The 24,276-nt window shown below is 34.9% G+C and overlaps 1 protein-coding gene across 1 annotated transcript in view; it reads left to right on the forward strand.

Annotated features, from left to right (window-relative positions):
- CCDC73 (coiled-coil domain containing 73) overlaps positions 1-24,276 on the forward strand; it is a 58,208-nt gene that overhangs the window by 8,584 nt on the left and 25,348 nt on the right. Inside the window, exons 3-10 of the mRNA XM_088058091.1 lie at positions 1,972-2,118; positions 8,675-8,746; positions 11,988-12,059; positions 12,823-12,858; positions 14,599-14,673; positions 16,495-16,533; positions 21,707-21,842; positions 23,321-23,400. Of these exons, the coding sequence (XP_087914217.1) occupies positions 1,972-2,118; positions 8,675-8,746; positions 11,988-12,059; positions 12,823-12,858; positions 14,599-14,673; positions 16,495-16,533; positions 21,707-21,842; positions 23,321-23,400 (657 nt within the window). The remainder of the gene's footprint in view (positions 1-1,971; positions 2,119-8,674; positions 8,747-11,987; positions 12,060-12,822; positions 12,859-14,598; positions 14,674-16,494; positions 16,534-21,706; positions 21,843-23,320; positions 23,401-24,276) is intronic.

The following is a 24,276-nucleotide window of genomic DNA, read 5'->3' on the forward strand; positions in this document are numbered from 1 at the left end:
AAGAAAAAATCACAAGCCCCGTGTGTATCATCAGTTAATGTACACTCTTCTACTGGTTGGCCTGAATAGGAATAATTTCCTAACTGAAGTGCACTTCTTCAAGCGCTCCTGTCCTTGTAGGATGAATCCTTTTTCTGAATCAAGTTTATCCCTTATTTTTTCCCTTATTAACACAGGCTGCCATTTGATTTTCATTTGATTTTCATTTGATAATGGCACAGTCTCATAGAAATTCATCGCTGTAGGATACTGCCAACTTCAGACCTGGAACATCAGCTGACAGCAATAGAATTAGACCATTTGTGGTGTTTTAACATTATGTTTGTAAAAATCTTACCCTTAGCATGATGAACGGTGAAATCAAATGGCTCTGCCACTAGTTTATTGTGCATAATATTGGCATTTTTATTAGATTTGTGGTTATGGTCATCTCCCAGTACTTGATATCAAACATTTGTGGTAGTTCTTCATGTAGTGGTACAACATGTATCATTAAGGAAACAATTTTGAAAACTTGAGTGAAAGAAACAAAATTTTTTAGTGTGCTTTTGGGAGAGTTGGACTTCATTTATTCTAAGTTCTTTGGCTAAAATATAAATAGTGGCTTTTTATCCTAATGTATTATTTAAAAAAAATCCAAATAGTCTAAAATCCAGATTCAGTCTACAGTGTCTGCAGATTGCCTGCACAATGCCTGATTCATGTTGGCACATTGACACAACAGATTTGTTGCCTGGTTTGCTACATGTTTGTACATGGTTTTTATTCAGGCTTTATTTGCTGCCTCTTCAGAAATCCTTCAAATATACACATTTTGACGCTGACAAAAGAATTCATATACTTCATATTGAACAGCTCAGTATTAGTCATGTGTTTTAAAATGAAAGACAAAAATGAGCCTGATTTTTTTTTTGGTTTTAGCAAAACCTTTGTTTTACTAACAGAATAACTTGTGGTGGAGCAGCTAAGCAAAGAGTCAATCTATTATCCATGAGCAAGCAGCTTAAATGTGATCTATGTTAGGGTTTTATTTAGACAACAGAAGAAAAAGTGGTGAGCCCTGATTTGTAGTTGTTATGGCCCCATGATACAGACCAGGTCTCTGCTCTTCCTGCAGGAATTCCTTCCTAAGGGTTCTGAGGCAGCAGCCAGGTCAGTCATAACTCCTGTGCTCTACCCCTGCCTCTGTAATTCTTAGTGCAGAAACACACACGGGGTGTGTCTGACAGGGACAGCATCGTGTGTTCCAGTGCACTGCTGAAAATTCAGCCTCAAGGATTAAAAGAATATTATCTGGGAAAAACAGGTGAAATATGTACAGTTGTTACTTTTTTGTGAATAAAATGCTGAGTGTTGTAGTCACCCTTGGTGTCTCTGACAAACCTGCTGTGTCCTCACAGGGACCCCTGGGGCTCCTGTTTGTGTAACTCCTTGCTTGACAGCAGTTGATGCAACTGGCTCAGAGTACATTTTGATACAGGATCTTGTATGAAGAGAATCAGAAAGACTTGTAAAAATTCAGATGCAGAGACAAAGAATTACCTTAAGTCCCTAATTTCAGGCCAAAGATCTCTTTTAAAATTGAGCCTGCCTTGTGGTCTTTGACATGTAGGCAGCAACTTTTTCATGGCACGATGATGTTGCAGCACCTTCATGTCAGTGCAGAGCAGTAATTCTGGGAAAAAACTCTACTACTTCTGTATGTTCATCAAAGTTTTTGCTTAAAACTAAAACCAAGCCAAGAAATACAGAGGAGAAGCAGAGGAATATTGTGAATTACTTAAAAATCTGTTTGTTTTCTTTCTACAGTATTGCATATCACTTTAAAATGAAAATATTAGTAATTACATAGTGTCTATAAGTAGTAATTTTACTCTTTGCAAAAAGAATGCCCCCATATTTACAGGTTTTGCAGTTTGAGTATTCTCTTACAGATAAACTGGAGAGGAAATGCCTGTCTTTATTTTGCAGAAGGAAGCTCAAAGGATGGATGAAGACTTTAAAGAACAGGCATTTGACTCTACTCTTCCAAGTCCATCAGAGACTTTACTTTCCATTCGACTGTTAGACTTTAAAACAAGTTTATTGGAGGCAATAGAAGAGCTGCGTATAAGAAGGGTAAATTTGTTTATCTTGGATTTGGTCTTTGTCTTTTTTCTGTCTCTCTGTAGGTAATCATGGAAAATGCTTCATTAGTGTGGCTAAACCTTATGCTGTATTTTAAGTGATTCACCAACCAGGGTTTTGTTTAAAAATATAATGGGTTTAGGTATTGGCTATATTACAAATTTCCCTGTAGACAGCACAAAGACAACAGGGTTGTATGGGATTGAATTTTGTTTTTCTGTAACAGCATAAGAAGTTGCTAGAGTTGATAATCAGGCTATTGAGAAAATAAGCTATATTAAAATATTGTCTTTCATTATAGGTGTTCTCTTAAAGAGCCGCCTTTGGTACAAAATGAAAAGAAAGAATCCAAGTATTTGCCAAGTCCCTAAGTCTTTCTTATTTCATAACTGATTTGCCATTGGCCAGAAAAGTGGTGATTGGGGCTGTTTACTTGCGCTTTTCAGAATTACCTATGAGGGCAAAGAGCTATATACCACTATAAACCACTTTATTTCACCATTTTTACATTGCTGAGCTATGAAGCTAGACCCCTACAATAATAGTGCATTGAGTATTGGGGGCGGGGGTGTTTTGTTTTTGAAATGAGCTGAATCATGAGATGAAATCATCTTGTAGTAGTACCAAGGTAAAATTGCTTCTGTACTGCTAAAGGCAGCTGGTTTTTCTTGTAGGTAATTTTTCACTTGTATTTTTCTGTGGTTACTGTTTCAATTGTGTATGTAAACATTTTTGTCTATTTCTCCCCTTCGGAGAAAGGTTTCTGAACTGTTGTGTGTATTGAAAGACCTAAAGTGTATTTTTCTTCATCTGATGAATTTGACCTGTTCAAAAGATGTGTATTATTACTTTTAAAGTATTAGTATTGATGACATGCTTGATTTATGCTTATTTTGATCTAAGTGAAATGCTATAATCCTCTCTTTAAAAGCCATAAACAAAAGAATGACTGCCATTAAGAAGAAAAAAAAAAAAAGAAAGGCTGCATGATGCTACTTTCTTGGTGCATGGTGTGACCCCCAGACCTGTGTTACAATGGTAGTGTTTAGTCTAGTCAAACTATTTTAGTATTAAAAGTAAAGACTGAATAATTTAACTTTTTTTATAATAATCAGAGTATACTTTTCTTTATAAGACCACTTAACTGAATTTACATGGTTAACTTGATGTTACATTTTTAATGCACTTGGTCAGAGCCTAAAGTGTTCATGGAGTGCCATGGAATTTCATCTTTTGGCATTCTTCTTTGGGTTTTTATGCCTGTTTTGTGTCTGCTGTGCTACAAGAGTTTGTGACTGTGATTTTGTAAAAGCTGTCTCAGAAGGATGAGTAATTTTTTGCCTTAAAACTGTTTCTAGTTTCAAAATTGATGCAAATGCTAAGAGCCAATTTCACAGTTAAGACATGACCATACCTTAGTTTCTAAAATAGCTGTGCTTTCCTTTTTCCTAAAAATATATATATAGATATATATATTCACCTGTTAAGTTAGAAATTTAGGTAAAAATAGTAAGCATTTTAAAGACAGCCAACTTGAAATCTTAGAGTGTCCTTGAATGCATTTTTGATTGGTTTTGATTTAACAATCAGTTCAGGGCAGATTGCTTAGTATGTTTGAAGTTTGGAGTATAAAACATTAGTATTTTGAAGAAGCAAGAGTTGTAATAATGTGGCTTGTGCCTAGTGGCATTCATTTTTATCTTTTTAAGTGGAATTTTGTATGGATGTTTTTGCTTTCAAATACCCCTAAAAAAACCCTTTCCCCATTTTAGCTATGAATTTCTTACAAATTCAGTCAACGTGAGGTTATTCTGTAAACTTTTAATCAGCCCTGAGAGAAAGGTAGTCCATAGACCAAAATGCAGAGGTAACTCAGAGAAGAATTACAGTGCTTGTCTTGCACCATGCTAATTTTTCCATGGCCAAGAATGAAACACACAAACTTAAACTCCATCATCTGCTCCATCCAGAAAGTGGAGTAAAAGTGAAAATTTTGCAGGTTTCTTACTACTTTTCCCACTTCCTTCCCAGGTTGCTTGTAAGGTTCAGTAGAGTGATAACCTGAGGGAGGCACCAGAGCCAGTACCATGGATTTTACTCTCAGTTTTGTCTTTGACCTCTGGCTTGGCCTCAGATGAGATTATTTTACCTCTATTTGCTTCTGTTTTTCTTCCTGTTCTTGGTCTTGCTTGTCACTTCACCAGGAGACTCTTTGGGACAGGACCTATTGTGTATTTTGAGTTTAATAAACTGCCTGGAATGGTTGGTTAAGCTGCAGTGTAAATTCAGATCAATAAAAATAAATTTGTGGATGAAATTACCTGTGTGAAGCTAATTAAAAGCAAACTCCTAAATGATAATATTTTGAGAGATTTGTTGCAATCCTTACTCAGTGTCATCATGCTGTAGTTAAACTCTCAAAAATAGTTTAGCTGAGTTGCTCAGAGTAAGGGACTGTTCATCTGTTTCATCTTCCAGAGGAAATCCCAATCCTTGATAGCTCTGCAAGTTTATTCTAAATGATTATACTTGATACAACTTCAATTTATTCCTTTGGCTATTCACAGGGTCTTTGCTCTCCATAGGAATTGACATAATATGAATATGTAAGTAATTAAAATCCACAAAAAAATTATCTTTCCCCTTCCCTGCAGTGATTACTTCACACTCCAATAGTTACATGTCTTCTATTTTTTCCAGTTTAGCTTTCCCACTCATCAGGCCACTCATCAGTGACCAAGCCAGTGATTCTTTTGTGCTGGATATCCCCTTCACTTACTGCCATGTCTATCAGTTTGCTCTGCAGTCAACTGAGTGTGTTTTCTTCCTGATAGACTTGTAACTGGATTTTATACATAAATGTAAATTAGGGTAGTTGTTATACAGAGAAACAAGGAACTTTTTTTAGTAAAATGACAGAAGCAAGGAGCTGAGTATTGGGAAAAAAAAAGTAAGTTTGTGGATTTAAGACAATAAACAGCTCTGAAGTTTCAGATCTCATGACTGACATTCTGTGATGTTGTTTGAGCCAGCAAGCAGTGAGTTAAATGGTAATTTCTCTGTTGTGTTAAATGGTAATTTCTGTGTTAGTGAATAATGTGGCTTTTGATTAGGAGCCAGTTACTTGTTACTTGCAGTTGGAGAGGAGAGTGTTGTGAGTATCAATGCAGGCCTTTCTGGGAATATATTTTGATATAAGAGATTTATTTAAATATAGGGTAATTATAGCTATGCAGTGGAGTCAAGGAGACCAGTGAAAAATTTCCAAAGGAAATACAACAGTTGGTAAAAAATTTCTGTCTCTGCATCTGAAAAAGGAAAGTTTTTGAGAATAGATTCCGATTATAGGTTGTTGTTATTTGTTGTTAACTGTCATAACTATGAAAATCCAACAGTGTTTTATCAGGAACTAAAATTACAATAATGCTGCTATAAATACCTTTTTTCCTTTAACATTTGTCCTGGAAACAAGGCTTAAGAACAATATCTATGAGATCTATTAAAAATTGTACTGGTCTCCTTCGTTCATGAAGGAATTTCTGATTACAGTATGAAACAATCAGAAGTTGTAGTTTCTGAGAGTACTGTTTGACCTGCATGAAAATTGGAAGTGCAATTTTGTAGGAGGGAGACTGTAAGTTCAAAAAAAGATAATAAAAGTACCTAGCAGCAGTTTTGGCTGCTTGGACATGAGCCAGCTGTACTCTGTTCCTAAATCTGTTCAGGGTCAAGAATCGAGGGGGCTTGACCAATCCACAGCCCATCTTGTAAAACTACAGCCTGAAGCAAACACTTTAAAGAAGGCTTGACACTTCTGAAAGGTTATAACGAGTAAATAAACCATCAAATTACTCCTCTTTTATTGTTATGGTAGTCTTTTTTTATAAAAATACTTAAATCCGTGTAGTCCTAAGGCATCTAATAAAAAATGAGCACTTTTAAGGTTTTGTGGGTTTTTGATCCCTCATCAGAGTTATATACAATATCATTCTCCTAAGTATAACAAAAATGTTTTTGTCTTATTAAACAGCTGATAGAACTTCTAAAAAAAAAGAAGTGCTTCACACAAGTTTTAAAAGCTTTCAATTCCAAATGGGTAAACTATAAACGTCCTTTGGAAGATGTAAAAATGATGGATAAGGTTTATAACTGTTAGTGATTTCATGTGAGAACATTTTTATCATGTAATTGCCATTCTCAGTTTAAGTATTTATGATGTTTATTTTTTTCAACAGTAGTTACATACATGCACATTTTTGACAGCTTCCAGATACACCTTTATAATTTGGGAGTAAGTTGGAGGAGTGTTGTTCACACAGAACTTTTGTTCTTATCCTCTTAAGTATTCACAGCAAAGGGTTGCTTAAAATGGAATTTAATCCCATTTTCTTACAATTTTCAGGAAAACTTCTGGCAATAATATATCATTTGTTGCTTAATGGCAGAAATGGCTAATGATTACACCTTTTTAAAAGCTCCAAGTCAATCTATTTGGTTTTATCACTCCAGGGAAATTAGGGGGGTGTATTTTCCTTCAGTACTTATAGAATAGTACCAGAAAAAAAAAATTGTCATTGCAACTGTGCAGCACTATTTGTAAAAGAAGAACTGGAAATCATTGATAACCTTTCAAGCTCTCTTTTTTTTTTTTTTACTATAAGTCATATGAAATCTTTAGGTCTCTTCTCCATCTGTATTCTACCACTACAAGTCAGAGAATCAAAAGCTAAAGAACTTTACTGTAGTTCTCTGTGAGCCAAATTTTAATTTTAAAATTTAATTTAAATTTTAAATGCCAATTTTGTATTTTATATGTAGAATTCACATGAGTGCTGAGGCATATATTTAGAACCTGCAAGAATATCTTGAAATGTTTGGGAGTAGCTTCCTATGGAAAGAAGTGTGGTTCTCTCCACATGTGTGCCTGTAAACTCTGCTAATCAAGGAATTCAGTTTTGATCCTAAAACCCTATAAAAGGTATCAATGTCAAAAAGCTATTTTGAATCATTTGGGACATGTTTTGCTCTTTTGTTTCTATTGATAAATAGTGGGACTATGAATCAAATATTGTACTAAGTGAGAAAGGGTTGCAAAAAATCTTCAAAACTGTTTTGCATCAATTATTGAAGTGTTGTAAATATCCTTGAATGAGAAACTTGGAACCCTTATTCATATTTGGCTTCAGAAAGAATTGCATTTTTAAAGATGCGGTATATTTTATAGCCAAAAAAACTTGTTACCTCCTTCACTTGGGAAGGAGAAAGAGCCTCCATTTGCTCTTTCAGTGTGTCAGGAAAGGTTTTGCTTCATCCAGAGGCGGGATCATTTTAGTCTCATGGCAAATAACAGTTGTTCATGGTATTGCAATTCAGTAGAATTTTACTTCAACCCCAGTATTAAGAGAATGATCTTTTTGAGGCCTTCTTTTATTTTTCATTAGAGAGATCCATGGTCTTTTTTCCCACATTTTGACTGTTTCCTAAAGGTTCTAACCAATTTTTGAGGGGTGAGTCACTTCAACAGTACTTGAATTTTTCAACAACTAAAATTGCAAGATTTAAACTGTAGTGAAATTGAACTTAAAGATTAAATTTTAAATTAGATTAAATTTTAAGATTCAATTTTAAACTTAAAGCATAAATTTGCACATAATATATCAAAATGCACAGTTCAAGTATTGGGAATATTCTTTTACCCTCACACAGTCAGTTTGGCCCTTGCTGGAGTGTGTCCAACACAAGACCTCAGTAAATGTTATTAATGCAACGATTCATCAAAGAGAAGTCAGGCTTACCTTAAAGTGGTCACTTTTCCAAGCTGGCCATCAGTGTGCAGAACAAAGGCAGGAAAGCAGCCTTTTGAAGCTCAGTGACACATCAGTGTAGCTCTCCAGCCCCTCAAAAGGAAACCTTTTTCGTCCTTTTTTAATAATTACTGGATTTGTGAAGGAAGGCCAATGCTCATAAAAATTGGACTCCAAAGGGAAACTAATTCCTATTGGGAAAATTTAACTTTAATACTAGAATGTTTCAGGAAAATTCTCATAAATATTTAATAAATGTGATTATCAGAAAGTAAGTCTCATTTTTTATCAAAAGTTTGATTCTTGACTAAGTGCTGCAAGAACAAGAACTGCAAGAAACCTTCCTTCTATTAGTACCTGTTGTGGATCATTGAGGACATTTTGGACTTCAGCAATGGTCTTCTCTGATTTTCTGGTAGCTCATCTTATCAGAAGTATGTGTTGATTACCCATGATTCTCTTTCAATTTATTTAGTAGGTCAGAAGGCTTCTTGGCACAGAAGATAATGATAAATATTTCACTTTTTCCATAATAACAGCAGTAATTGCTGACACAAACTTTTCAATAGTTCTAGGAAATGTCACAAAGAATAATGATCCAGATGCTTTGAGCTGAATATTTAAGATGTCCCAAAGATTCTGAGTCATTAATTATGATTATCTATATCATTGACTAAAATGGATACTTGAAGCATCTCTTCAACTCAGTGTTTTGACTTTTTTTTTGTTTGTTTTTTAACTAGGAAACAGAATCTAATTATGAAGACCAAATAAATAAAATTGTTATAGAGAAACAAGAACTTGAATGGCAGAAGGTAACTTTCCTGCATGCTTTTAGTGTTTTACCAGCTGAGATTTAATTTTAATATGTTAATATAAATTGCAATTTGTTACAATTCCTCTTTTTAGAGCTATTTTTATTTCAGTAGTAATATGCATTAGCCAGTAGCTTATTATTTAGTCATGAACATCTGTAGCTTTTATTTTGATTTGGATTGTGCCCAGTTTAGAAATGTTTTTAGCAAGAGAATATAATAATATTTGTCATGACTTGGCAATCTTCAGTCAAAAGAGATGGAAATACTGAAGCAAGAAGACATTTAGCTGAATATGAGGCATATTGGCACATCAGTGTGGGGGTAGCTGTGTAGCAGCTTCTCTGTATTGTGCTTGGTTTTGGCAAGTGCAAATATCAGTGCAGCAAACAACTTCACTTGCAATCTTTTGGAAAGGGTAATTTTTCCAGAAAGTTATTTTGAACATTAGCTTGTATGTTATCCGTACTCAGAAGTAGTTTGTCAGCTTTTGACTGTTGAGAATGAAGTGTTCAGCAACATAAGTCTAACATTCTTCTCAGAGTTAGGGCTCCTGAGGTTATGCTTTCCTAGGAAATGCATTCCCTTCTTTAATACAATCAAACCTATGACCCCTGTCACTAGGGCACAAGATAAAAGGCTTCACTCCGTATATTTTACGACCCCAGAAAAAACAATAATTTCATCTCTATCCTTGATCTTGGGATATTTAACATCTTAGTTGTAAAGGAAGGCTATTTCATCTTGGAGTTCATCCTAACCATCTTAAATTAATAATCCTAACTCTGTGCTTTTCTTTCTTGAAAGATATATATGTGCACACAGAAACAGGAAATGTTTTATATTTGTAAAAGCAAGAGTGATTTCCATTTGTAACCTTTCTTTGCTTTTCTTAACCTAGCATTGCAGTGCTTAATATTCTGGGTTCAAAAGGGAGAATTTCCACCATTCTAAGACCTTAACAGCAATTTAATTTACCACTCATAAAAGGATGGGACTTATAGGTAGTGAGGCAAACTCTGTACTTTGCACTTAACATTGGCACATGACAGAGCTGATGTAAACAATGAGTGGTAGAATTTGGGAACTTCATGTGAGGAAATATTCTGGAACTTCAATGGAACAAGCTAATTTGAATTTCCAGTCCTGAAGATTTCAGTAAGATGACAATTCTAAGTATGACATTTAAATTGAATTTGTGACCTGATTGTTTCTAGATGCAGGATCATATTGACCACAGCAGCAGTTCAATAAGTAGACATCTTCCTCTGGCTTGTCAAACGTTCTTTTTTACCATTTCCTTCATAGATGTCCCTTTCAGTCAACATTTCTGTCATTCATTTTAATTTACCTTAAATTTAACAAGCTAGTTTGAAATAAAGACATTACCTCAGCTAAGCCATATTACAATTTGTCTGCATTTTATAAATATACTGCTGCTGTTCTTGGAAAAAATACACTCAAGCAGGGAAAACAGAATAACCGGAGAAGATATTCCTTTAAATCTAGTAGCTGTACTAGATTTTGTTCATATTTAAAAAAAAAACCCTGCTTTTTTCTTCAGTCTCCCTGCACCACACATACATGGCATATATGGCAGATTTCTTCCAAGCCTGAATTTCTGGCAGAGATAATATAATAATTTTATCTGTTAGTCTTCTATGCGAGGCTTGTTAGAAAATGAGTATTTGTAGACACTCCCCTGTCTTTTTGAAAGTAAAACACCTCACTTGAATATACAGTACAAGAAAGTGGTATGTTATAAAGAGTTAAGGGTTTTTTTTCCATTACATCTATGATAAAGTTGCATAAAGGATGATTGTTCAATGAAACCAGACTGATATATACATAATTCATTCCATGATATTGGCTTGAATTCATGTATTTTATAGTGCCATTTTAATTTGGTAGTGCTGTGGATATAAAATTTTATTCCTGTGGTGAGCAGGAGTACTGCAGTGGGAATAGTTGATTTGCTGTCCCTGCAGTCCTGCCTGTGCCTCACTAGTGCTGTCACCCCCTGGAGAACCTGTCCTTGGACACAGGGCTAAGGGACAACCCAAGGAAAACATTTCTCAAGACTTTTATGTGCTTCTGGATATTCATTTATGTACTGTGCATTGTTTGTTACACGCAAATCAAAACTTTCTCTGCTCATCTGATGATGAGTTAATATGTAAATGGATATGGAGCACCCTATCTCCATGGATTCTTGTCTTCCATCAAAAGGCAACAGCCTCTCACTTGTACAGTGTGAAAGCAACACGAACTTGCTGGAGAAAACAGCAATTTTGGAATGGACTTCATGCTTAAAACCTCTCAATTTCTATTAAGGCAGAAGAAGAAATTTGACTCCTTGTGTGCGAAACAGATTTTCAATTTATTTTCTTCCATTCATTCTTTTTAATAGTCTCAATTTATATTTATTTTTGTGTGGTCATTACTGGATTTTTTCCTGCTTCACACTAATATTTCTAAGATAACCACCTATATTTTGAGATAGCTGTTCAAGGACAGAGCCTCTTAACTATCTTTACCTAATGTATTTCAGTGTTTAGAACTGAAAAAACCTGGTCTTCCATATCTACCTTCCGTGGTAAAGGTGAAGTATCTTATAGAGAAGCATTATGCTTAAAGATGCTGGAGATTTCCAACCTGTAGAGTGTTGTGTTAGCCTATGAGATTATGATATTAAATAATACCACAAAAGAAAATACATCTTCAGTCATTTGTTTTATGGATGAGGGTAAAGCCAGGTAGTAGGGTAATAAAAATCTCTTACTATTGCCTTACACTTAGTCTTTTCTGCTAGCCTTCAGCTCTTTCAGGTAGCTTGTTAAATGACTAAGATTTAACTATAACCAGAATAACAGGTAGTTATTTTTCAATGGGATTCTATTTTTAATGAGTAATAAAATTCTATTGTAACTATCTGGAGCAGTGTGAAAGCGCTGTCTTAAGAGGACAGTGGATGTGGATTGTTTCTGCAGGCTGATGGGATGGGTAGGAGTTGCTTACAGAAGGCCTAGCAAAAGGTCTGTATTCCAGAGAGGAGAATTGTTACCTGTTAAGAGAAAAGCTGCTACCAAAAAGACAATTACCAGTTAAAAAAATGTGTCTTTTTAGTCAGTTCTGTCTTTATAAAAATATTTAACAGTAAGTCAGCCTTTTCGTGAAATACTTTATATATGATTTTCTCTAAGACAATATTTAACTCACACTGTTTATTTCACACGAGCAGGAAACTCTGCAGCATCAGATTGACACACTGCAACAACAAAACAAAGAAGCTATGGCAGCTTTTAAAAAACAGGTAACAAAATGAAGCCTTTGGCTTTGACTGCAGGATTTTAAAATATGATGGCATCATAGCAAGTTATCAGTTGGTATGAAAATATTTTTCTGTTGCCAGAAAATGTTAGAATATACAGCTCAAAAAAAAAATAAAATCATGTCCTTTCTTCTGGCCACAGCATTATGCCTGTATGTTGGCAGTTTTTTCCAGATGCCACTCTTCCTGGCATTTTTAATTTTTATATTTCAAAAACCTCCTAGAGAAAATAATGCTTCTTCTAATACTTTCCTTATTCTGTTTTGCTTTGTTTGGTTTTTCCCTCTAATTTAGCATGACCTCTGCAAGGGTAGATTCATAAACCTCGGTAAAAGATCTGCCACACAAATTACCCTGCTCAGCATTTGAAAGTGTGTTTCACTCTTGCATTTTATTCTCCATATTAAAGTGAGCACACACAAATGCTGAGAGACCTTGCAGAGAACGTTCATAGGAACTGAAACTGTTGCCCATGGTGATGAAGAATTTGTCATTAATGCTGTGTCACAATCATGTCACACAAAAAGGAAACCATCAAGCAATTAGGTTTCTTCCTTGAAAAAATAATTTGAGAATCACAAACTTCTCCTTGTAACTCTACAGTTTCTATAGTTTACAAAACAGCAGGAACTATACTATGCAGGTTAATATAACCATATTGTTGTGTTAAATTGCATGAATGAAATTATTACCATGTGGTGTTCTGATTTGTCTGTTTTGCATTTTTATGTGACTGACAACCAAGTTACAGGCAAGGATGTTTGCCATGGAAGAAGAAAAGGTACTCTACAATTATTTGCTGTTTGTCATCCAAAGAGGAAAATAAGAAAATGATAATGATATCCAACTTACCAAACACTTCCTAAGTATAAACTAAGTATATTACACTTACATTATGTTTCTTGCCTTTGCAAAAGAAATGTCTTAATAATTTTGTTATTTTTGGTTTTTTGTTCATAGTCTGTAGAACTTGTGAAGTGTCACTGCTTATGCTAAAAATCAGTTGAGGAAAGAGTATTTTTTTGATAGCTCCATGTTGCAGCTATACAAAATTTACTTTATTCTAGAGGATTGGGATAAATTGGGATAATTGGCCTTTACAAGTAGTACTGAAAAGCAACATTTCTAACTACCTTAGAGAAATCAGATTTTAATAGGGATTTTATTGATTTAGCTGGGCTAGTTTCCTAAAGTAATTGACCTAATCTGAAATAAGATAAATTTTGGCCTGAATTTATGTGGATTTTGTTAGCTACATAAGTCTTTATACCAGGCTCAATGCTCAATTCCTCCTCTGAATGAAGGATTTACATTTGCTGTACAATGAACCTGTTTCAAACAGTGAAGTCAGTGAATGTCTGCATGTGTCCTCAATTGTTTAATTTAAATTTCCCTGTGGTTTAGAGCAGATGAATATGCTGGATGTGGCATAAGAACTGGCACAGAAATTTGCAAATTGGTGAAATGGCTTGAAAGTGTATCAAAGTAAACTCTATATTTGCAGCACTGATATTTATTTTATGTTTATTTTTCATTTTCTGGTTGAGTAATTTTCTTGATTGGAGTCTGAAGGTTTTTTGTTAAGACAATTAATTTGTTCACACATACCCATTTATTACTCTCTGATTTGTCTTTTCAATGACAGCTTCAGAATTAAACTGTATGCTGATTAATTTTTCCTTCTATTTCCATTGAATTGAATAGTACTTCCAGTACTTTATACCAAAGAAACTGAAAGAATAAATTAAAGTCAAGACAGAGTTGAAAGACCAATTTTTGCACCAATTTAGATTATATGTACTATGAGTGATCAGGATGGTTTTGGAAGATTGCAGAGCCAGACTACATTGGAAGTGACTGGAACATGCAGGGGTGCTTGAATGGGTGTATTTGTGTTTTCTGGCATATTTCCTGGTATTTAGATTCTGGTCTGCATTGGATTGACTGCAGCCAGTGATTCTTATCAGATTTAATTTACTGAAGTCCTTTGACTTTCTCATGCACAAATTCTATATGTTTGTCTATATATGCATTCACATACATTCATATGCATATACATATATCTATAGATATAAAATGTTCTTGTATGTATTTAGTGACTCTAGCAGTAGCAGGTTACAGTTCACTCTTTGTGGACTGGGAAAACTAAGCAGGTTGTTTCTGTAAAGATCCTGCTACTGCAGATAAGAAAATGGATTTACCTGATCCATTCCATTTTAAAATTTAGTATCTTTGTTCTAAATAATAGATTAGTTCTACATTTATCAGGCTTGTCTCTCCCAGAACAGCCAGTTTTAAGGTTTGATGAATAGAGTCATAAGTGGTGAAAATATACTATTGTGTTTTCCCTTTTTATAGCAATATATATCTAAAATTTAAAATTATGTAGCTGAATTATTCACCAATGAGTTGTTCTGTCATAGCAGAGTAACACTTTATTTTTGTAACATTCTTTTTGATAAATTCTTATTGTAAATGCATTTATTCTGCCCAAATCCTGAAGTACAGCTTTTGTTGAAAGGGAAAATATCAACTTGCTGCAGAAACAAGAGAAAAAGAAATTGATGGACTGAAAGAAACATTAAAAGCATTACAGGTAAACTATTGCTTCTGTAAAATAACATTGCTTGGAATGCAAGTGTTTTGGTTTTAGGTTTTTTTACTAGCAAGAAAATTGTTGGTTTTAAGAGGATCTCTAAGGCTTTATTGTTTAGTCTTTCTAGAACACCTCCTTGTCTAGGACACCTTTAATCCTTTAGGACACTTTGTAACTCTGAGTTTCTGTTCCAGTCTTCAGTGTCAAGACTACTTTAAGTTAACTTTCTGTCTAATGTTCTTTTCCTCCAGAAGAAGACTCAAAAGTCCAAATAATGTGTGAAATGTACTTTCTTTTCATTTATACAGCCTTCCTCTTCCTTCAAATTCTTGCTTTCTTACTTCTCACCTGTCTGGGGTCCCTAGTTTTGGATTCTTAAAAATAACTAAGTATTCACCCTGGGCCTCCAACTTCCAGTGCTCCCTGTGTTTTTCACTGTTTTCCTCTTTTTCACTGGAAGGTTTCTGTATTTGCACTTGATCCATGGCTTCAGACCAAGGCAGAAATGTTGAAAATTGATCACTAGCATTGCAATGCATTCCCAGATTTCAGGTACTACCAGGAACTAATTATTTTTCTACCCAGAACTGAGTGGGAAAATAATTTTATCAAAACCAAAATGGTTATAATGGATTTTTACTATGATTTTGAAACTTGGTGTTGGTTCTTAATAACATTCTCCTGTAATGAAATGCATTTACTTGGTAGCAATCTGTTTAACCACTTAGTTAACACTGAATATATTTTAGATTCCCATGAATCTAGAAATTGATTCCCATGGCTGGCCTTTTGAGCAATAGCTGTAAGGATTTTGTTGCCTTGCTCAAACCTTGGCATAACGCAGGTGATGTAGAATATCCATCCCTCCATGGTCTGCTGAACATAGTATGTGGACAGCAAGAGTAATGAAAGATCCCACTGGCCTTTCTTTTGTAAGATAAATCACAAATTTGAAAAAAAAAAATTATCTTAAATATTGAACGTTCACAGAGGAAGCATTTGTGTCACAGTACAGTTCAGATCTAGGAAATTCTGCTGTAGCTAAAGGATGCAGGAGGTCACAGTGGACATATGGCCCCAGGGAAGTTGTTTGGAAATGGCCTAATACAAGAGTGAAGAATTTTTAATCCAGTTCTGTATTCTTCTCTGTAGAGTCAGAACCCTACCTTAAAATGGTTTTTTCCTAGAAATAATATTTTCTAAGATTTGTACACTCTGGGTTCTTTGACATTACTCTGTTTTTCCCTCTTATACTTCAGCGTTATGCAAATCAAAACACTCTGTCAGTGGGGTATTAAATAGTGTTAATATCTTCTAATGTCAGCTTTATATTATTAAAGCATGTGAGATTGGTGCATTTTATCTTTATGTGCTACCATTTGGAATATCTAATCAGATGGTTTTGGGGGTTTTTTTCCAATAGGGAACACACTTCTATTCCTGTAGGAGCTGAGAGAATACTTTAATTTCTATTTTTTTCTTCTTCTCTGTTTATTTCTAAGGGTCTAGTTTACAGTGGTCCATTTGCACATTAGTTTTATGATGCCTGTCAGAAAACACAAGGATTTATGCACTTTTCCAAAACTCCTCTAGTAACAAATCAGTGTAAAGTAGTTTTACATAATTTAAATATTGAAATAACATTATGAAGAAAGGCGAATCTAATAATAACTGAATCATTAATTCAAAACTGACTTACTGTATTGGATGGATTAATAACAAATGCAACTAAATCCTAGTTATAACAATACTTAATTATGCAGGTTGTTGTCAGAAAAAATGTAAGTACCATTTAATGAATAACTCTCTGTTGTTTTACAGATTTCAAAATACACTTTACAAAAGAAACTGAATGAAATGGTAAGAAAATAATAAAAGAAAAAAGAAGGAAGAGCTTTAATGAGAAGAGTGTGCTTAGGGTGTAATCCACTACTAACAGGCTTTAATACTTAAATGATATATAATAATTATTACAAGTATCACAAAGAAGTATCAGCTTCAAATCTGAAAATATTACAAATGCAGTGTTTCTTAGGTTTTGATAGTCTGATAGCTACTGTTCAGCATGTGATATTTTTTCCTCACTGAATTGAAGTAGAATTGGTACGTTTGTTCTCTTTATAGATTAAAGATTTTTTAAAAGACTGTCATTTAAATAATGTAATTTTATTACTCTGATATGATCTAGCATAATAATCTCAAAAAGTAATAGAGAATTCTTAGCAGTTCCTGGGTTTGTTTTTAAGAAAAACTGGTGGTTTTCCTCTCACTCTTTTTTACTCCTCAGAATTAGTTCTTAACATCAGTTTCCCTGAACAGTTTAGATTTCATCCAGTGCAGCTTACTCCCTTTGACACAGGGAATAAATTTACCCAGAGTGACAGCATAGTGGCTCTGAACCCTGTTGTCTGTTTTAGGAAGTGAAAGAGTGAGCCACAGAAACATTGCTAGGCTTGATTGAATAAATGCTGTGAAAATTCTGCTGCTGCTCAACTGGAAAGAATAAAGATAATATTGTCAGACCATTACAAACTGTGATTTTAATTAAGAAGCTCAAAAAACTAGAGTCCAGTTTAGCTTTAAGTACCATGACATTTGTACTGAAAGTCATCTTCAACGCTACAGTGGTTTTACACAAAATATGGTGAAATTGAATAATGTGCCCTCTGACCTGGGAGATAAGGCTACAAGTTAAAGATCAAAGGCAACATAAAATGTGTTTTGTCTTACTTCACTTTTAACTTGTATTTATTCCTAAAATGCAACTGATCTAAAAATGTGTTGAAAATATACAGAATAATTGGACTTACATTTAGGTCATTTCACATATTATCTTTCTTTCATAACTTACAAGCTCAGTCTTCCATATGAATGAGAATATTTAAAGGGCAACACCTTTTCTGTAAGCTGGAAATGCATCTATGCTGCTTAAACAAATATATTTCTTATGTTCATAAACTTTTCATTAATTGATCATTTGAATATTTTGAAAGCATTTGCTTTAATACAAAATTGGCATTGAGTGGAGGCAAGATGCTAGAAATCCTCTTTTGCATATAACACTAAATAGTTGGGACTTATTTAGAGAAAATGCTCTGATATGAAATGATAAAAACAAAACATCCCACAAAGTAAACAATTCTTTCTTACAACCTTTGCAGTAGTGGGCTAATGCAGTTTTACACCAGGTTAAATTCTACTGACTTCACTCCCTGAGTGGTTGCACTGAAATAAGTGGTACGTTCAAGGGATCAGAGGAGTAGCCATCCATGTAGGCTCTTGGTCATCACCAATGGCAAAGTGTTTAAAAATGAAATGGATGAAATTCTGCACCAATCATTTATCTGAGACCCATTTCTATTTCACTTTTGTTAGAGACAGATTAGATTGTTCTGTGGTGCGTGTTTTGAGAGTGAGCAGATGTGTTGATCAGTTTATATCTGGCACCTTAGAAACCCTGCCAGTCAGTGATGGAGCTTCTGTGTGTGCTGGGGACTGGGTGTGCCTTACTGATGTAGCTTTTTATTCTGTTTTCATTCCTTTTATTCTGTTATTTTAGAATAGTACATGCAATGTTAATACTTGACATAAACACCATGTTTTAGCATGCTGTCCAGTTAAATTTAGACAAAAACTGTAGTGCAGATATAATTCTTACCACAGGTTTTGTTTTGTGCTGAAAGACAGTAGAGTGACAAAAAAAAGAAAGGATTTTTTTCTTTTATTATTTATTTGTCTTTATTATTGTCTTTTTTTTCCCCCACAATCAAAGTGTTGATTATTGCATGTGGCTCAGTCGTTTTGCACCTCACTGCATATGGACAGCAGCACTCATGCAGTCAGGAGGCTGCAGGGGGATTACTACAAAGCCAGTTCAATTGATAGAATGCACTTGAGTGTGGGCTCTGAATTGTATTTGATTTCCTGCTGCTGAAATTAGGAAGTAACTGGAGGGAAATGGTCAGGTGTTGGTTTCCTGACAGATGATATGGAGAATGCCAGAACTCTCTGCATGTGACAACTGTTCTTGTCTTCCCTTACTGTTTTTATTGGAAACTAAATGTATGTGAAACCATTTAGTGAAGCTGCAGTCAAATGGTCTAGGTTGATTAAACCCTACCACTCTTCAGAAAAGAGGGAATTTGGATTCAAATAACCCACATCATTCTCAGCAGTCAGTCACCTGAACTGTGCCCAGGAACTGCTTGAGTCCTACTTGGCGCAGGCCAAAATATGTCAGGGATATTTTAACAACAGTACAGGCATTTCCTGAGAACTTCCCTGCCACCATTTAGTTTTCTAATACAGGTGTAGTCATCAAATTAATGAAAAAGTAATTACTGCAAAATGTAAATGAACTTTTGAAGTTGGTTTGTTCTTAATAATCTAAGATAGGAATGTTGTTTTTTCCTTTCTGTGTCTTTTAGGAGTTTGCCTGTAATCATACTATGTGGTTTAAAAACACAATGAGGAGGTTTAATATAAATGAATCCAAATTATTTTTAAGTAGAAAAACACTGAGAGCTGGAGGAACTGTTGTGAAAAAATTCCTATTTCAAAGATCTACAGTTGGTAGCCCTTTTCACGTGATCTTGCCTTAGGTCTCTGTGCCATTACATCTCCTTTTTTTCTCTGACCCTTTCACCTCCCAGTTACCACCTCCTGCATCACCTCTGACTAGCGACTCCATTTCCAGAATATCTTTGAGATACGAGCAATTCCCTCTTTGTGTTTCTCCAGTCACCCACTTGACCCTGAGCTATTTCTCAGGTCTAGTTCCACCAAGAAATCATTGTGCCTCAACAAGCCATATGGCCACAATCAATTCCACTCCCCATCCCAGCTTATCTTTATTACTGGTGGAGGGCAAGGCAGTAATTCCTGTTCTTGCAGTATCGGACATAAGGAAGAAGAACCAAGATTCTGTGGGTCTTACTCCAACTCCAGGGTCATCCACTCCCTATCCTGCAGTGTCTCCTGGTGTTTCTTGATTGTTGTCTATGGAGGAATGTTTTACAACCTTTTCACTGTGAGGAGACGAATCACATACTCAGGCTTTTATTTCTATGCACATTAAGCCTGGTGAGCAGCCTGCCATCAAAAATCACATTTAGGCAAGTGTTAAGCTCTTAATAAAACTCTTGCAGATAGGGCAGGCCAGTCCTTCTTTTTTCCCTGGAAAGAGCCCTGTGAAGTAGAATAGCATATTTCAACTTTCTGAAGGAGGGGGAGGGACTAACACTATCTGGCTGACTAAAGAAAGGATTTGGGATAACACTAAGAAAAAAAGCGTATTAAAAACTGCAAACCCCTCAGATCTTGCCACAAGCTGTTCAAGTCTCAAATTAGGGCTGTCTGCCTGTCCATCAGTCTCTTAGAAGAAATATACCTGAGAAAGCTACCAGGAGAAACAAAGAAAATCATTCCTTTTAATATTTTTGTTATAAAATTCCCCAGCTAGCATTAGTTAAACACAGATCTTCAACAGTTAATTTGTGATTAGGAAAAAGAGAAAGTGCAAGAACATTTTCAACCTACATTCCTTGCAGTGATTTCTGTAAGCAGTGGTGTTTCTTTACCAATGCTTCCATTATGACTTTCCATTTGCTGTAGTGTGTTTAATTTCATACCTTATAAAACATGAGAAATTTGTATTGTATATCCTGTTTTGCTAGTCTTATGGTGGTCATTTCTTTTGATTACTATCAGCTTTTATTATCCTCTGATGCCTGGACATGTATTGCATTTGTTACTGTGTGGAAATGGAGCCTTGCCAAAGCCAAACAGACTGGGCCAGATGCATCCTGGTGTAACTTGAATTTACACACAGGAATCAATTTGGCCCAGTTCATTTTAATTGCTGTGTTGCTCTACTGTAGATTAGGAATAGATTAGATATCTAAACAAATGGTTATCCTTTTTGAGGAAGTAATTTAACCCATTCTCTTCAGAGAAAATTAAAATTCACCAAATAGTACCTACAAAACAGTTAACAAAAATACTGTAAAAGAAGAACACAAAAATCTTACTGTTACAAGGATAACAAGTAGCTTTAAAAAAATGTATCACTGAACAGTTTCCACAAAATGAGAGAGATCAGTAAAATTCATTAAATATATTGTACTTAATTACTACGAGGGTTTTTTTGTGGTATTACTTAAGCCAGCATGAGAATAGAAGTAAAATAAAGTGTTGCTTACAGAAGTAGTTAGAAACTTCCCCTACAGATACACAAAGTGGCTTCATCATATTTCAAGATACTAGAACAGCTAATTAATACTGAGGAATTAAGAATTCCTCATTGAAAGGTTATTTATATTTTTCTGGGAAGCGTGGGGTATTAATCTGCATTAGTCCCACTCACCTAAATCAAAGTCACCTCTACTCTAGAAGTAGTTGATGCAGTTCTGATTTTTAGCAAGTGTGTTGAAATTCATTTATTAAGATGTGTCAAATACATCAACTCTTTCCTAATTGTCCTTGGTTGTGTCATTTTTTACAAGCCCAGAACTGGAATGGAGGAGGCTGTCAAGCAGGGCCAGTGGAATCAGTGTCCCAGAGCCAATGTCCAGTGTTTTTTAGTATCTCCATGAACAGATTTTGTAGCCTGCCTGTGCAACCTGTTCCAGTGTTTGCCTACCCTTACAATAAATGTCTTTCCCCTGAATTTTAAGTGAAATTTCCTGTCTTTCACTTTGTGTCAGTGAGCAGCACTAAAAGGAGTTTGGCTGTGATTTCTTTATTCCTTTCACACACACACCTCCCCTGGTATTTACACATTTATCAGCTCCTCTCCAGGTTGAACTGTCACAGGTCCCTCAGCCTCTCCTCAAACATCAGGTGCTCAAATCCTGTGATTATCATGATGACTCTGTCTCTCCTCCTGCTATTTGGAAATGTGAAACATCATCAGATATGATACAGACAACTGAAAAAATCTGGGAATCATTTTACATTTATGCTTTTATATTCAAAAGCTCTTGGAGAACTACTTACTGTCATTAAATGGGTGCTTCATTTATGTTCCTACCAGGATCAAAAATTGCAGATGCACTTAACAGCAAAAGAGGAGCATCATAAGAAACTGAATGAAGTTGAGAGGTGTTATGCTACTATTACATCTCGGTTTGGAATTGTAAAAGGTGTTCATGGCAAACTGGAGCACAGTGGTATGTATGTCTTAAATGTCCTCCAGCATTTGGTTTTGCTGTCCTCTGACAACACCGAGTTGGAGACACTTGAAAACTCAGAAAAATAGCAGATATCCAATGCCAAGCATCAAATATCTTGGTAGGTTCCTCAGTGCTCTTTGCTGATCCACTGCTACTGTCAGGTCTGTGACCACACAGGAAATTATATTGAGGAACTAACAAAAAAACCACCCCAAACAGAACAAAACAAAACAAAAAAACCCACCAAAAAAACCTTTTTAATTGCTGAATCTTATTCAATTTTTTGTTTCTGCCTGAAACAAAAAAATTTTTTTCAAATCTAGTTTGAATAAGCTGGTAACATATTCTATGTATATTTGTGGAGTACCTCAAGTTACTTGTTGTATTCAATTCTTAAAATTTTAAATCCAGAACATTACTGGCTAACCAATATCTGCTGATTGTACTTCAAAGCTAGAGACTGTGCACATGAGTTTTGCTGAAAGATTGGAGAGTTTTACCAGTTTTGGCCTGCTTGTTTTTCTGGTGGGTTTTCCTAAATTGTGTCAGAAGATAGTGGTTACATTAATCAGTATTTTAATTTTTCAAGCACATATTCAAAACTGCAGAATTGCTTATTGTTCATCATTCCCCATGATGGACAATCTCTAGCAGGAAAGGAGAGGACTTTCTGGGTGTCTACAGTTCTTGTATTCAAGTGTGGTGCCAGAAAACTATTGAGGAAAATAAAGAGAAAAGATTAGGGGTGAATGAAGAGGAATCAGAAAATAGAAAAGGATGAAGGGGAACCTCAGAGGATCAAAATACAAAGATTGAATAGAGCTGTCTGAAAAAGTACAGGAAGCAGTAAATATCTTCAGCTTTTCATTGTGGAATTTCAAACAATTTCCCAGTGATCTCTCTCCCTGTATAAAGTTTAAGAGAAAATTCTCTTCTCTTTCAGTAGGAATAGAAGTAATTCTTAGAATTTTTTGCTGTGCTAGCCTCTGCTGTTTTTCTGTGTTCCATGGCCTATATGCATATAACTCTGTACATCTGCTAGCTCAGTTATTATTTTTTTTTGTGCCCATTGTATTGTGTTAGTCTAAAAGTAATTAAACTCATCAGAAAATTACAGACAAAGCTTTAAAAAATAAAACCAAAATTAAAAGTTCTACTAAAATGACATCATAAGACACTATGATTAATAATAATAAAATTACAGTTAATTACAGATAATAATATTTAAATTACAGTTTAAAAAAGACAAGACAACATATAGAAAAAAGTTGTAAGTCATTGTTTGAGGTATAGACAACTGGTACCACCTGGTATAATCCTCCAGTGTGGTATCAAACTATACAGAAAATGTAGTTGAATCATATTTGCAGTTTTAGGTTTTTTTTAAAAAAAATAAATTATATGCACATATATTGCAGTTATAAATCAAATATTTATTCAAATGTGAAATCATTTGTTAATGCTTTTGTTTAAAGTGCAGGAAGCCATACAGCTCAATAAGAAACTAGCTTCAGTGAATAAAAGACAAGAGACTGAAATAAGTAATCTGAAGGAAGTAAGTACAGTGCACATTTCTGAATGGACAATGATCCTTGTGGGTCCCTTCCAACTCAGAATGTTCTGTAATTCTGTGACTCTTTGGGCCTTCCAACAGCTGCTGATGTATTAACAGAAGTAGTGGACAAGCAGCAGAACTGTTTTTCATTCTATGACTAACGGCTAAATTACTTTCCACAGACACTTCAGTTAAAACTGGAGCAGCTCTGAGAATTTTCTGTAACCTGTGAATTTTTATTTACCTCTACAGCATCCTCCTTGTTTCTTGCTAATTATTAATAACCTCTCTTCTTCCTGGGTTGTGTTGCTGTCTCTTCTCCATCTTTGAGGAAGGTAGTAGCAGTGATGTTTTCTGTTTAGTCAGAAATACAACATGAAGAGCAGTTGCCATGGAAGCCAGCTTGAACATGGGATAAAATGTGTAACTGAATCCCTGAAGTGGGAGATTTTTGCAACAAGGCAGCTGAGAAATCAGATTATGGTGATTCTATTTACAAGGAAGTTGTCACTGAGCTCTTTTCTCCTGCCTCTATTCAGAAACTCCTCTTTGCCAAGAACATTTTTGGGTTGCACTCCTGAACATAGGTAATAGTGAGAAGAATAATGTTCTTTTCCCTTTGAGGTTCTTAAGAGCTGACAAGAAAAAAACAAAAGGACACTCATAAGTCAGAATTCCACACCACATCTCTTTTCTATATCTCCTTATCATTTTATTTCTCTCCTTTTAATTTTTTTTTTTACTCCTTTAGATTCTGTAATGATCTTGGCCTAATGTTAATTCCCAGTTTCCAGATAATTGCTTTGAATTACCATGGAATCCTTGCCAAGTTCATGAATATTTTTAAAAACAAAAAGGGACAGGGGAAGAAGATAA

The sequence above is a fragment of the Pseudopodoces humilis genome, chromosome 7 (genome assembly GCF_049639895.1).
Source record: "Pseudopodoces humilis isolate 2021_Gansu_Grassland_sample_001 chromosome 7, ASM4963989v1, whole genome shotgun sequence".
Lineage (NCBI taxonomy): Eukaryota > Metazoa > Chordata > Aves > Passeriformes > Paridae > Pseudopodoces > Pseudopodoces humilis.